This window comes from Protopterus annectens, chromosome 7.part0 (genome assembly GCF_019279795.1).
Source record: "Protopterus annectens isolate FY-2018-M chromosome 7.part0, PAN1.0, whole genome shotgun sequence".
Classification (NCBI taxonomy): Eukaryota; Metazoa; Chordata; order Ceratodontiformes; family Protopteridae; genus Protopterus; species Protopterus annectens.
The window spans coordinates 566,452,217-566,468,038 of NC_056739.1; the positions used below are offsets into that span (position 1 = coordinate 566,452,217).

Sequence of the window (15,822 nt, forward strand, 5' to 3'; positions counted from 1 at the left end):
ATTCTCCAGATGACTGCACATTTCACTGATGGCTAATAGATATGAGTCCCCAGTATATATCATCAGCTTCTTAGCAACTAACTGAAAACAAAAATACAGTTTTGATAGGCAACTGCAATATAAGGCAATAACAGGATTTTGCTAAACAGTTGTGTTTTCCGTGCTTGACTGGGTATTTAGTAATCCTGCCATATCTTGTACCTAACTCAGGGGTAAGGACCTCCTCAGGTTCTTTACACTGGAATGAACAATATCCATGCTGTTATTAACCTTAATCCTTTCTAACCTGGTTGATGCATTCTTAACTTTAGTTTCAGGGAAGCATGACACTGTCATAAACTACTTCCAAAGTCCTATAAGGTATATATCTATTTACATACAATTTAATAGTTGCCATATTGCACTGTTTATCATACAGACTTTTGAGGCTGGCTTGGTTATTATAAACTCCTTCCACTTCATAACTGCATATGTATGATTTGTTATTGTTACTGGAAGGTCTGTTAAATGTGATATGTGTCTAAGGTTCTGATTTTGTTAAATGCTAACTTCTTGAGATATAGTTGAGACGTTTGCAGATGTATTCTTCAGGACCACTGTATATGAAGGGGTAGGTATGTGTGTGGTGTCACAGACTTGGGCTGCCACTGAGAGTTTAACCTCAGTATTCCTGATATGCTTGTATCATTCATATATATTTAAGGTCTTGTAAATAAGAACAAGACATGTTGAGTATGGAGCAGTCTTCAAACTGCCTGAGTCAATTGTCATTTATCAAAAGTTAGTTCATATAGCAGCTCAACACCTTTTCTAAAAGTTCATATAGCAGCTCAACACCTTTTCTAAACTAAGGATCTTCTTTAAACCACACATCAGAGAAATGTGTACTGTTAGTCAAAACCTAATTTTGCCTTTATTAAAGAGCAATTTAAACCCTCTAGGCACAGGTTTCTTTTCAGGAATGACCTGAGGACACTGAATGGCTAACTGACTTGCTCAGAGTTGACAAACTGAGGTCAAGGGTATGAAACCCTGCACTACAGGAAGAAGCACATTATCAGCTCATAGTTTTAATCTTCTCTGATAAACTGCCAGTAAGTGATGTTTTATATATATATTTTTTCTGTTTAAGCAAATTGTATATTTTCTATTTTATCTGTTTCTATCTACATTGTAGGGCATTACTTGGTACTACATTAACTGATAATTTTAAAAGTAAGCTAGAAAAAGTGTTAAACCTGTTGGTACTGGAGTGTACAACGAGTGCATGAGATTATGAATGGGTGCGATTGTAAGTGTGATATAAATGGGTGAGACAGTGAGTGACATAACGAATGGGTGAGACTGTGAGTGAGAAATAAATGGGTGAGTAACTTAAATTTAAGTAACTTAAGGGGTATGCCTTCACAATATGATCTTGTAGTGATCACAAGTTGGAGTAAATGAAATAAGACTGAGGAGGACTTTGAATTTAAATTAACTGGACCCATTGGGCATATAATTACAGTAGAAATCTGTTTGCCAAGGTACAGAGGGATAAAGTCCTAACTGTAACCTAGGATAAAGCACCAACTGTAATCCAGGATAAAGCCCTAACAGTAACTCAGAAGACCAAGGTTCTAAGAGGGAAGTGAGTGTCATATGATTCACCCATCCTGTGTGTGTGGGGGGACTTAGCTTGCTGCTTAGGCAACAACCAGTGAGACCTCTTGGTAATGCAGCCCAGGCTGTCTGGGTCAGAGGGACAAGCTGCTGCTACATAGCCAGGAAGGTCATGATCCATTCGCATATGGAAGTTCACATGTTCCTCCCACAGATAGTGGTAGAATTAGCATTCCATGGCAGCTGCTGAGAAGATATTAGGAGCTGGAGGGTGGAGGGACCCTGATATCTGCCAAGATGATGGCCTTGTAATTGGCTCTTATCTCACAGGGGAATTAATAGGCTGGGAATGTCCCTCACCCCCATGAGGAACAAATGGTTTAAGATAGGTCATGGAGGGCTGAAGGTCAGCAGACAAGAGGGGGTAAAAAATATTACACAAACAGTATGGGTAAGATTTACTCACACATCTGTTTGCTCTGTCACATATTTTACGAAAAATAAATGATATTCTTTGTCAAATTAAAAAAGTGTTCAGGTCTTCCCATAACTGACAAGTAATAAAGCTTCCACAGAACTTCCAAAAAGAAACACTTTTTGAAACATTTTTGAAACTCAGAGAAGGAAATCTTTAAATAAACCAACATTGCAATAAAATAAGAGAAACAGAAGAAAATAATGATACTATAAAAGTTATATCTATTAACTTTCTGCACTGATGGTGACGAAGATTAAGGCATTGTGATATTCACACTGTCAGCTGCCTCAACAAAACCTTGTACTTGTTCAAGAATTTCACCAAAAATGTTATTTTATTTGTTAATAACCAAACTGTAGTTGTAGAAGTGTGAAGGTGCGTTACAGAACCCTGCTATGAATATATGACTGATAAGAAAGATGCAGTTTGTTTTGAAATAAGGTTAACAAGGCTTAGGATGATCATAGCATATCATAACCCCATTGATGCATACTACATGTCCATTTTCTCTGCAAGTTATGTTTCATGAGGTTACTTTAGTAAACTGACTTTTTGCTAAACTATAACAAGCAGGTGAAAGTATTTGTGTAAACATTTTAAGCCACTTTTATTCTCAATTTCTTTGATTTGGTAGCTTTTCTTGGGGTCATACATATTTCATCCCACCCTTCATCTACCCTCTTCCCTCCCTAGTCTTTCTCCTACCTTTGTATCTGCTTTTTTCTGTTTTTTTTCCCCTTTAACAGCCATAAACACTTTGTATAGCCTGCTAATTAATGCAATCCTGTTTGCATCCTCTGTCTTGGCTCCTGTTAACAGATGTTTCATTTCAGGCATTTCTACTCCCCTACTTTACCTTATTGTCATATTATTCCAGGATCCTTAGTAATCCTCTTTATTACAGCCTTTTTTTGCTTTATATTTTATAGCTTCAGTGGCACAGTCCAGTTCATTCTCTTTCCCCATTTTCTTAATCGTTTCCAAAAGTAAACTTTTCTCTCTTTTTCTACCAAATATAAGTAGACTCAGTAATACATTATCGCAGATAGATGTGAGATGTTGGGGATATAATAAAAATGTGGAATGGAGACTTTACTGATTACTTTTTTTACGATCTGCTTATGTATATATAGTGGGGTGCACAGGGTCAACTGTGCACACTATACAGTTCTTCTAAAGTACAGCTTATTTACATCTTAGGCAAATATGGCCATACTTGCAGTGTCTTGCCACAGACGTGCAACAATCATTTAATGCAGCTCAAGATTGTGTGTGTTTTGGGGGTAGATCTAGCTTCCTAAGTAGACTTGCTGGTGCTTAATAATTCCTTGATGTGTTCAACAACAAATTTTACTGCTTTATGTAGTAGTAACCTGACTTAGTCTAACAAAATGTACTCAATTTATTTAAAACAGCAGTTCCAAGATTAGCTTATCTCTTTAAATATTCAAATAGCTTTATTTAGTTATGTCTTAACAGGGTGGCTATAAGTCTTAATTACTGTGACAAAGAATATGTTGCTTTTGCTGAATTAAATATTAAGTAGAAGTTTTCTTGAAAAGGTTTTAAAATGAAGTGGCACAAACTTCAGTTTTGGATTGACAAATACGTGTACCACAGCCAGACATTTGAGTTTCAGATTTCATATCCTTCAGAAAATTCATGATAACACAATACCTTTTATTCTAGCAACTTTATAATTCTGTGAGAGCAATATTTAAAGTTTGTCCCTATTTATGGGATTTATTTTTTGTGCTAAGAGGTTGAGGCATATGTAAGAAGGAGGTAGGTGTGTGTGTGTGTGTGTGTGTGTGTGTGTGTGTGTGTGTGTGTGTGTGTGTGTGTGTGTGTGTGTGTGTGTGTGTGTGTGTTCATGTGCGTGTGTGTGTGTGTGTGTGTGTGTGTGTGTGTGTGTGTGTGTGTGTGTGTGTTTAAGAGGGAAGCAGGCGTGTGTGTAAGAGGGAGGTAGATAGCTGCATGTGTGTATAAGAAGTAGGGAGGTAGGTAGGTGCAGACCTCACAACTGTCCCTGATTTTCAAAGACATCCCTGATTTTGAATGAAATTTTAGCTCTGTCCCTTTTAATCCCACCTAAAAGTGGTGACTTTGGAGAAAAGGTGATAAATTACACAATAAATAATGACAATAGAGTTACAGACTTGTTTTACTTTAGAAAAATGCATTTTCACTCATGTTCTGTTATTTTTTCAAGGTCTAAAGTTAATAATACTAATATATAGAAAAGTATCCCTGATTATTTCTGGATTTGTCTCTGATTCTGTTGGTATTTGTCCCTTTTTGGTTGAGAGCTATGGGTAGGGGAGTGTGTGTGTGTGTGTGTGTGTGTGTGTGTGTGTGTGTGTGTGTGTGTGTGTGTGTGTGTGTGTGTGTGTGTGTGTGTGTGTGTGTGTGTGTGTCCCCATGTATGCATAGGTGATTTTATATCCTTTGGCATGCATTGCTCAAACAGCAATTGTTTTAATATGTTCCTTATAAATAATGGCTTTTATTTGTGCCTTAGCAGTCCCTTGAAATAATTCTCCTATTTTCACTGGTCCCCAAGAGCAAAAAGGTTGAAAAACTCTGCTCTAGAACAAATAAAATCACAAAGAAAGCAATCATTCAAAAATGGAGAAATGGAAGACAGAGTTGGTTCTCAAAATGAAAGATGTGGTAGGAGTAATGAATGATTTGAGAGATCAGAGAAGAAACCACTACATAGAAACAAAATGATTAAGTTGGAGGAGACAATAGGAAGTTAGGAACACAAAAGGAAAAGTCAGTAAAAGTATAACTAGAAAAAGAAGAGATAATATAGAGAATAAATCAAGATAAGACTGATAGAACAGAAATGAAAAGGATAACAAGCATAACTGAGGGGTAATTAGACTGATATACTACTAACCAAAGAGTAAATGGAAGACTGCTAGAGTAAAATACAGGAAGGGTGGGTTCACTGCAATGAAATTAAATGGATGTAACCTCCGATTCCAAGCTGGTACTGCTATATAAGGTGACAACTGAGTTTCACAGTAAAGTTTAATAGATCCAGACCAGTTGTCATGGGATATTAAAAGTGCACTAAGCATGAGGTTTGCGCAAGACTATGACATCATGAAAATAAAGCAGCTAAAAATGTATTAGGCATGTACAATCTGCAGTCATGGAAACAAGGATATGTGCAAATTACATAGATGGTCATTCTACTGATTTTTATCAGACTTTTCTCTGTCAAAATTATCTGTGTCTCTGTGCTCTTTTCATAGGTTCATAGGTTCATAGGTTGGTACTAGGCTATCAGCCCTAGGGCCTATACAAGCCTAGCCATAACAATTCCCTGGCTATTTCTTCCCACATTATTTACTTTCCTGGACCCCTGTCTAGCAGGGCGACTGACGTGATCCCTGGGGTGAATTTCCTTTCCCTCATCCAATCGTCAAGGTTCCTCTTGAAGAGGTCCAAAGAGTCACTCTGCTTGACATGTATGGGCAATCTATTCCAGAGTCCGGGGAGTCTCTGAGTCAGGAACCTATCCCTCCAGCATGTTTTGTTTATTGTGATGACAAGGTTTAGATCCCTGGAGCGTGTAGCTCTGAGGGATTGGGATTTCTTTAAGTGTAGCATGTCCAACAGCTCTGGGTTTGACATGGCCTTGTATGTTAAGCAGAGATCGCCTCTGAGTAGACGATATGCGACAGAGTATAGCTGGAGTTTTTTAAGGCGGTCAGCATAGGGCATCTGCTTTAGGCCTGTGATTCTTTTAGTGAGGTATTTTGTAGCATGTTACATAGTAAAAGTGTGTGTGTGTGTGTGTGTGTGTGTGTGTGTGTGTGTGTGTGTGTGTGTGTGTGTGTGTGTGTGTGTGTGTGTGTGTGTGTGTGCATGTGTGTGCGTGTGTGCGTGTGTGTGTGTGTGTGTGTGTGTGTGTGTGTGTGTGTGTGTGTGTGTGTGTTATTAATGATTTCTTGCCATTTTGCCAATAAACTCTATTCCAAAGTTGTTTTAGGGGAAAAAGGCATTAGAGTAGTGCATCTGGTATTAATAACATTATTTAAAGCACATAAATGGATAGTAACTGCAGGTGTTAACTTGATGCAAGACACTGATGTATCTAGTTTCTCTGAAAATAACCACACTGTACATGTTTCATATAACACTAGTAACAAATTATTTTCTTTTTGTAAAACTGAGATGCGTAACATGGATATCCACTTTCTAAGACCAGCTCTTTGATAGAGATCTTTACTACTATAATTAAGTTAATAAATAAAGCCTGACATCTGACAGCATAATCACTGAAAAAGTTAGAAGAGCAAATACAATACCAAATACATTGGTTGTCTGAGGTAGTAGCTCAGAAACATATGAAACTTAAAAGATTCTTATAGAGAACTTAAAGTATAAGCCTTCCGTCCGTCTTTGTGCCAGTGGGGAATGATGGACTTAAGCTGTCAGGGTCAGTTTTCCCATCACTTGGGGTTAGGGAGTGGAGACTAGGTCTATCACATTAGTGAACATCTCCTAGTGAGTGTGTGATCACTGGAGGAAGTGCTTAACAAGGCTCAGGATGTAACCTGGTGCAAACTATGCTGAGTCAAGGAGGTAAACATGAGTAAGAACATATATATTGTTCCACAACCAGGCAACAATTGAGAAATTAAGATACTAGCAAGGGTTTAAGAGGGATATAGCAATAACATCAACAGATTAGCACCTGGTCCACTCGGATTGATAAGGCCCTCTGCACACTTTGGTGCATAGATCTGTGTGGTCTTTTTTTATATAGCTTGCTTGTTGTTTTTTTTTTTTTTTTTTTTTTTTTTTTTAGTTATGGAGTAACACTGGCTTGTGTATTCTGTATAGTTCAAGGCTTTACTTCAGCTGCTTAACTACAGAGAGTCCAGTTGTATTAAATAAAGCTCTACTACATATTGTCAACAGAAGTATAACAGAATTTAACAAATTAACAGAAGCTCAGACTGGGGATGCTTGTGTCTCTGCTGGAAGGAGAAATGAGATGGTGCAGGAAAGGGAGCCATTGGACAAACACAAACAAGTCAGTTCCTGTGAACTTTGAATTTGGGATAAAACAAAAATTGTATTTATTTATTTATCCTCTGTTGACCAGGTTAGTCCCACTAGGTTAGCAGTCTCTTTTTAGGTGAGACCTGAGGTAGTATTTATACTACTAGGGGATTTTTGGCTAAGGCATTAAGGAACTTCCCCTCCTCTTTTTGAAAGGTACTTGGAATATTTTACATCCACCTGAGCTACCACCAACTCAAGCAGATGGAACCTTGGTTAATGCCTCATCTGAAAGATGACAAACTCTGGTGTTGCACTGCTGAGTTTGTCTCAGCCAAAGGACAGAAAACTCAGGAAAGCAGCACCGTTCTTGTACTGCACTGCACTGTCAGCAGCTCATCTACCTAGTGTGAGAATAAAACCCACAGCCTTCTGTACCAAAGGTGTGTGTGCTGCCTACTGCACAACTGACAGTGCAGAGTCAGGAGAGAGACAACATGTGACTGACTTAAAAACTGGGAATGTAACAGCATTAAATATCTATAACTAGTGTGCAACTATGTGCTAAACTGACTGAGGAAAGACTGAAGTGACAGCTTTCTTTTAGAACTTTATGTTCTCTATTTCTGTCTGTCACAAACAGGACAAACATTAAGCAATCAGCAAAGTACAATGAATAATTGTTGAAAAATTCAGAAAAAAACACAGCCCTTCTGCAATGTCTTCTGAACCTGAAAAGACCTTAACCATGGTGGTTACTTGTGCTTTTTGCTGTATGATGCCTGGGCTTAGCTAAATATATGCATAGTTAACAGAATAAGGAGTTACAGAAATCAAAATATCCTAACCCACTACAACACCTTATGCCCAACGTTTCTTATCCTCTGTTTTTACAGTGAATTATTTTATATAGCCCTTTTTATATTGTTTGTTCTTTTTTTTCTTTATAATAGTTGAGTAAAAGTGACTGGTGTGTTCCTGGGGTTCAAGGCTTCTCTTCTGTTACTACAGAACATTTTTATAGCTAGATTCCTATAGAGAAAAAAGTTCTACTACATATGGTCAGCAAATGTTTTTGAAAAAATCTAACAGCTTTTCACAAATGAATGACTATACTAAGGCAGAAAAGACTTCAAACGCGTTTATTTGCTGAAAAAGAATACAGACTGATGTAACAGTACTAAAAGTGATAAAAAACACCACTGACTAGCTTTTGTTATACTACACAGAGCTGAATTTGTCAAAGCTTAGCTGTAATATCATCTGCTGTTGTAAGTCATATAACTGATTTTATAAGTGTAGCAAGAATCTCAAAAGGTCTTAATTTTAGAAAGTTGCATTTATTTTTTGTGTCAAATGTATTCCATTTGGGCCTGATTTGTATATCAGAACACATATTGCTCCAGTCATCCAGTGATATTTCAGTGTTTATTCCTTACTTCACATATAATCTATCATGCATACTGTCAGTCCTGCAGTTTTCTCCCTGCTGTCACCATTACCCCCAGTGCCTTCCATTTGCAGAGTAAATGACCTAAGATGATGGTACTGCAATTTGCAGTAATAGGAATGCATGTGATGTGTTCACCTATGATAAGTGGCATGGAGGGAAGGTCACACACACACTAATGTGTGATGCATTCACCTGTGATAAGTAGCATGGAGGAAAGGTCATGCACACCAATGCAGCCTAGCCTATAAGTTCTGACCCTTCAGACAGAACAGCATACTAACAGAGATGAAATGAGCTGTAATCCGAGACAATTTACCTAGTGGTAGAAATGTTTCAGGGTGACACAGATTGCTAGCTTCACTTGGGGAGGGGTGAATTAACATATTTCTGTCAGAATGTCACAGATACTTGTATGAGGGAAAGCAGTGAAGTTCTTCTGGCATATGTATAGCTAGAAGTCAATATTTTGTGAATGTGTGCAGTCACATATACACATACACATTATTCTGTGTTAATGGCTATGGTTAAAATGTGGTGCACTATGACCTTTGAGTAGGAGAATACCACCATGCACCAGTTTATCTAGTACCCTAACAAGACACTATCCACTGCGTCTAACAAAAAGGGCTTCAACTGATACTGTGACAATGACAAAAGAACATGTATGCTAGTAGATGCTCCAGGGACTAAAGTAGATATGTGTGCCATGAAATAATCTGACCAGCACTCTGTGTTGTTACATCCTTTTTTCTCTACTAGTAGAATTTCTGCTGCTAAGTATCCATGCATTCACAACCCCTCTTCCCCATTTTTTCACAAGTATGCAGCATTAACTTCTTTTCAACAATTTTCATTAAAACAAGTGAAAATTAATAAAATTATTACTGTAACATTTGCTCAAGTGTATACATCATGCTAAAAACAATATTGTCTCATTATTTCTAACTATCATTCACCCCCATTTAGGGTAACCAGACATTTTAAGAATATTGTACACCTTTCTCCGAGGATCTGAATTAAATTACTCAGAAGCTGCATTCCTTTTGCTTTATATGAGCTTTTAATATGCTTACTCACATGGATGTTAGTTTATAAATATGTTTCAGTGTTTTAAAACCACTTTCATTATTCTGTTGTCATTAAGGGACAGCATGTATATTACAATGCAAACAAAACATATTCTTTTGACTAGAATTATGAGTTCAGTTGCCATCATAAATATCCTGAATCCTCCTGTCTGAGCCTGATATTAAGCTAAGTGCCAAAAACTAACAAGGCATACATGTATATGTATCCAGGCTTTCGGTCTGATTGGTCTGTTCACCCATACCACTGTTCCTCCAGCAGCTAACACTGAACTTACTGACCTAACTTACCTGTTCCAAATGTGGGATGCTAACAGCTGACCATGTAAAATAGTGGGTAAGCAGTAATATTTTAGTCTTGAGCCACTAATCAGTGGTTACAAGATTAAATGGGTGTCAAAGAGATGGTGTTACACATGAATGGGAATTCTAGAAAAGGGGTGCATGACAATTAGTAACACAGAAATACACCCACCAATTTTGTCACCAAGTCCATAACAGTCTGGTATGTGATGATGTCAGATATATTTTCATCTTCACCCTCATATTTTCTGTTACCTCCTCATGCCGATCCACAGCAAGACTGTTTTGCTTTGCATACCTCTATCAACTGTCACTCAGAACTGGATAAAAAAAAAAATCTACCATTCCCAGAAAATGGACCACTGTCCTGAAAAGAGATTCAGTCCATCTCCTTGCATTCAACCTTAGTGATGAATCGAAGTCGTCAGTTCTGTACACAGATACTGCAACTCTGGGTTACTGGCATTGTTTCTTACATATCATTTCATAACAGTCACTGTATTATTTTGCTACACATTAAATCTTTGTCTCCTCACTTGCATTGCCAGTTTTCTGAATAGTCCTTTTCAGTCTTTCCCAGAAGATTAACTGATTCTTCCTCTCCTCTGGCCAGTCAAGATACCTGTTCCGTTTAAACACTCTTGCCAGCCTGTGAAAGCCTGAAATCTCATAAGGGGAGATTTTCTCTAAGAACAACAGAACGAGAAAGTCTTGACTCTCAGTTAGAAGTCTGTAAGTAGCCATTCTCATCTCCAGGGAGCACCATTCACTCCGTAGATAATGCCGGGTGATCACGCAAATTGTTTTCCTGCAACTGTAGATACTGTCCACAATGTTATCTATGATGCCCTTCCCCAACTCAAAGTCCCTGTTATGGAGGCAGACTTTGAGGAAAGGTGGTCCCTTTCCCTCCAGGTTCGGAAGGAGCTCATGGATAACCCAGAACTCATCTTTATTGCTGCAAGATACAAACACATCATACTTGCATTGCATTTTCTTGGGTCTTACCCCCATGAACACTGAAAGCTTAGCTCTAATAATATAAATTAAATAAACAATATACCAGCCAGTTTTGACATATAGCAAAGTGAATGTCACAAACAGTACGAGAAATCCAGTAGTCCCGAGGAAAAAAATGAACTCTATTGGAGCTTCACAGGTTTTATCCAGAAAGTTTACCAAATTGGTCTTGTGATACATTGCTGCGCATACTTCATTGTCCAGTTTTAAGGTAATGCCACGTTTAGTTGCAGCCCACTGACCTAGCCATGCATTCTGGCAGTCACACTGAAATATGATTTTAAAAAAGAAAATGTATGATAGCTGGGGGCAGTGATCAAATGTACCAAATGCCAAAGTTGTAATCCTCTGATCTTTCAGTGCCAAGAGTTTCAGTGATATCAAATCCTTAAACATAACAGGTGTAAAGTACAAAAACCCAGAATTGACTAGTGTTAAGACTTCTAGATTAATGAGGCCCTGGAACATAAGATCTGAATTCTCCATATGTTGGCTAACAAAGAAAATATCTTTAAGATACAAAACTTTCAGTTTATTTAGTCCAGATACATTGATTGTCTTGGTGTTCTTTTTTCCCATCACATGGAAATACAGCTGCTCTAGATGTTTAAAGGTCCTAAAGTCAATATCATGGCCATCACATTTAAGCTGTTGCATTCTACTAATGTGAATTTCTTTCAGAGTTACAAATGGAGGACGATGGCAGCCATAAATATCAAATGAGACCCCAAAGAGCTTTAGCGTATGCAGAGGAGTGCCTTTGCTGGTGGTGTTTGTACCTACTACTGTAATTGTCTTCTTCTGTGTTCCTTCTAGTGATAAAACTGTCAGGTTATCTTGAAATTCAGATATATCCAAATAGAAATTGTCCTGTAGAGGACCAAGGTATAATTCCTGCAGCTTAGATTGGCTTCTGAAAGCCCCATCACTAATATGGTCAATGTAATTTTCCCTTATATTCAGCAACGATAAGCTATGCAAATGTTCAAATGCATGGTCTTCCAGAGTAACAAGCTTGTTATTGCTCAAATTCAGTTCCTTCAGCCTTTCTAGCTCACAAAAAGAAAGCTTTCCTATGCTCCGGAGTCGGTTCCCAGCTAGGTTAAGGTACTGCAGCCCAGTTATACATGAAAATTGCCTCTGTGCTATAGACCTTATTGCATTCTTGGAAAGGTCAAGGTACATCAATGGGCTACTGAAAACTGTGGAATTGTGGCACAATTGAACAAATCTTAACCGATTGTCTCTGAGACTTAGAACCATAAGCCTCTGCAATGTAGAGATGATAAATGATTTTATGTGTGTTAGGATATTTTCTGCAAGATCTAGGCTTTCAAGAAACTGACATTTCTGTATATCCTTCATAGTTAAATTATGGATATGGTCACCCTTTATTGTTAGGTGCTTGACTTGAAATTTTTGTGATGCGTGACAAACTCTCTTCATAAAGTCTGTGTGCCTGTTACTTAGGTAAGAAATGGAGAGGTTGTTGATTGTTTGTATGCCAGAATCCAGCAGCTGACTGATGTCAATGTTAGAGAAACTGACATTGAATGACTCAAGATGCTGGAAATTCCTCAAAGAATCTGCTTCTACCTTGAAAAAGTAGATTCCTATGAAGGTGAACTGGGTTATATTCAGCTGACTTCTGCATTCACTGTCATCAGATACTGCATCCTGCATGACCGAGCAGTTCTTTTTCAAAACAATGGTTGAGTTTCCCAGTTCTAGGTGTCTTATTTTAACTAAATTCCTTATACTGCAAAATATCTTACACATGTCTAATGCATCCATTTCTGAAAGTGCTGGTCCTTTCCATAGGAAACTAGGAGATGATAAGGAGTTGTATATAAAAGGCTGAGTACCATAAATAACTAAGTTCTCCAGGTTATAAAGCCCAGCAAATGCAATATTTTCAGGAGTATTATTCTTAACCTTCCAATTAAGCACTAGAAATAATGTTTCCAGTTTATCCAGTCCCCAAAAAGCCTCATGTGATATGCTGAAATTGTTACTGACATTCAAGTGTAGAAATTTAAGATGAGAAAGTTTTGCGAAATGGCTTGGCTTTACTGTATTTATTGTGGACCATAACCCCTGTACCACAGTCAAACGTTCTTTAAATTCATGCTCATAATCTGCATCTGCATCACATATGGCAAACACACTGTCTTCTGGTAGCGGGGATGAAACTGGCAGCTTCTGCTTGGTGTACTTGTACAGGGAGGCATTGTAGGTGATGCATTTCTGAGATGGCAAACACAAAGTAAACCATATAAAGTCAGTTGCTAGGAGAGTGACCACAAGTAGCCAGGTCATTATCCTCTTGTTTCTGGCACAACTTGTTTATTGTCAAACAGATTTCACAAGAGCAGCTGGAAATTGCTTCAAAGTTAAGTTCTGTGTTTTGTTACTACTTACAACAGTAAAACATTTCTGCACATTTAAGTGTTTAGTTTCACATCCTGAGTGATTGCATTCTTTTGGAGAGTGTTCTTCTGCTGTTGCTTCTGGCATGTACACTATATTCATAAAAATAGAAAAAACACAAGTCTGCTGTTCCAAACAGATATCCATCAAGTGAGTTCATTCCATCTTCCTTGAAGAAAATACATTCCTTTATTTTCATACCAGTATAGTTATTGAAGATTTGTTATTATTGAATATTATTTTTCCAGCTCTTTTGACCCAGGAAAGCAGTCCTTTAGTGAAGACAGCAACATTTCTGGACAGTCGTCTGAAAGTTAACCTTCACAAAGACTAGTGGAACTATCTCTTAGCTCGCTTAGCTATAAGGTGAATTTCTGAATGAAGTAAACGTTTTAAGAGTAAATCTGCTGACATCAGGTTACAGGCTTCAGTAAGAACCAATAAACCACCACAAAGTGATTCGCTTCCACTTTTATTTGTCAGGAATTAAAATTAGATTCTAAAAGTCTGGACTGGCTGAGTTAGAACTGGCACTCTGTATATGATGATTTCACATGTTTGGAGTCTTATGAAAGAGGTTTCACAATCTTGCAAATATTTTAAAACAGCCTATATTACTTACAAAGATGCAATTCATTCTGCAAGCAGCTGTTTGTCTGGTTTTATCCACTGCCATGCATTTACTACAGAAATCACAACTGGAAAAGCAAGCTATGTGCAATGTAATAAATCGAGGTAGTACTAGAAGCCAATGAGGCAAGTTTCTTGCAAAACATCCTAGGAATTCGTATGATAAATATTTAACAGCTAAGAGGTGCAGCTTATTCTAAGAGATTGCAAACAACTGTATTTTGACAACAGCCTCCTGAGTGTCACTTATTACTGTGTTTTTGTAGACATTCATAAGAACGAAAATATAAACTGCAATAAGTGACCTCTGAGACATAGGAAGTGAAGCCTGCAGTTCTGACTCAGCTACAGAAAAATCACACATTCATATTAAAAGTACATTTCATTTTTAAAAACTCAAATGGGTAAATTTAGTAGAATAGAAAACAGCTTGAAAGAGATAGACGTCAGCTATCTTTAACGTAATGTATAAAGGCATTCCTTTCATACATATACCAAATAACAGAGCATTATCTTTGAAGCAGAACTTGTGTGAAATAGAACTTTCCTTATATAAATACATTTTTTATATTATGCAATTAGTTTTGCCAAATATATATGCCATTGCTTGTTTTATTTATGTATTTATTTATTTACATTTGTTGACTAGAAATGTTCAAATAAGCACAGCCCGTTTCCACTAGAATCCTAAGGAGAAAGTACTCCCTCCAAGCAATGAACCTAAAACATATATCAAACTGAAACAAAACCAAAAGAGAACTAACATACATACGCAAAGCAGGAAAGGATGATAAGGCAAACAGATCCAGGATAAAGATGTATAATACAGATTGTGTATATGGTAAATATAAACATAATAAATGAACACATAAAATCACAATAGCTAGATAACTGTACATTACAAGTATGTAGATGTAAACAGACTGTAAATCCCTACAATATACGAATATGGTACAAGAAAAAATATGCATTTGCACATTCAAGAATAAAACAAGGTTTATTTTATGTATAGCAAAAACAAATGAGCACACAAAGACACACTCACGTGTATGTGTGTGTGTGTGTGTGTGTGTGTGTGTGTGTGTGTGTGTGTGTGTGTGTGTGTGTGTGTGTGTGTGTGTGTGTGTGTATAAAATAGTATGTGTTTCCAATGTTTTCTGATTTGGGCCTTGTCTGCAGTAAAAATTCAAAGTTCTCAAGACAAAAAAGATATATATATATATATATATATATATATATATATATATATATATATTAAAAATAGAGAAATAAAGATATTGATATATAATGGTAGTACTTAAACATGATATAAATATCAACAGAAAATATCTAAACATAAAATATCAACAAAACCTAAGTACATTCAAAACCAATGTATTTATAAGGGGGGCAAGCACCCCATAGCACCTGCTAATAATATATACCAATTCAAAGGTTGCAAAATAGTGGAGAAAGGGCATATACCCTTCCCTGCTATAACATTGATTCTGTTTATATTGTGTTTAGATATTTTTGGTCAATATTGTTAGCAGTATATATGATGTTGTTTAGACAATTTCAAGTACACACACACACACACACACACACACACACACACACACACACACACACACACACTTGCTAATTGCATGTAGAACAGCTGTACTATCATTCTTATACCCAATAGCATGGAGACACACTCCTATAACTGAGTACTTCATGTGGGCATTGCCCCTTTTTCCTTGCCTGTGAGGGGGACTTCATGGAGGTGTGTGACAAACAGCATCACAGAGGGTAGTTGGAAATACCTCTTACAA

General features: G+C 37.2%; 1 protein-coding gene across 1 annotated transcript; it reads right to left on the minus strand.

Annotated features, from left to right (window-relative positions):
• Positions 1 to 8,507: 8,507 nt before the first annotated feature.
• Positions 8,508 to 13,834, minus strand: LOC122806594 (toll-like receptor 13). The gene has a single exon (XM_044077146.1). It carries the CDS (start codon positions 13,283 to 13,285, stop codon positions 10,463 to 10,465), a length of 2,823 nt encoding a protein of 940 aa, XP_043933081.1. The 5' UTR covers positions 13,286 to 13,834; the 3' UTR covers positions 8,508 to 10,462.
• Positions 13,835 to 15,822: the final 1,988 nt, after the last annotated feature.

Excerpts from the sequence above, each read along its gene's own strand:
- LOC122806594 (XM_044077146.1), bottom strand. The coding sequence starts at position 13,285 with ATGACCTGGCTACTTGTGGTCACTCTCCTAGCAACTGACTTTATATGG.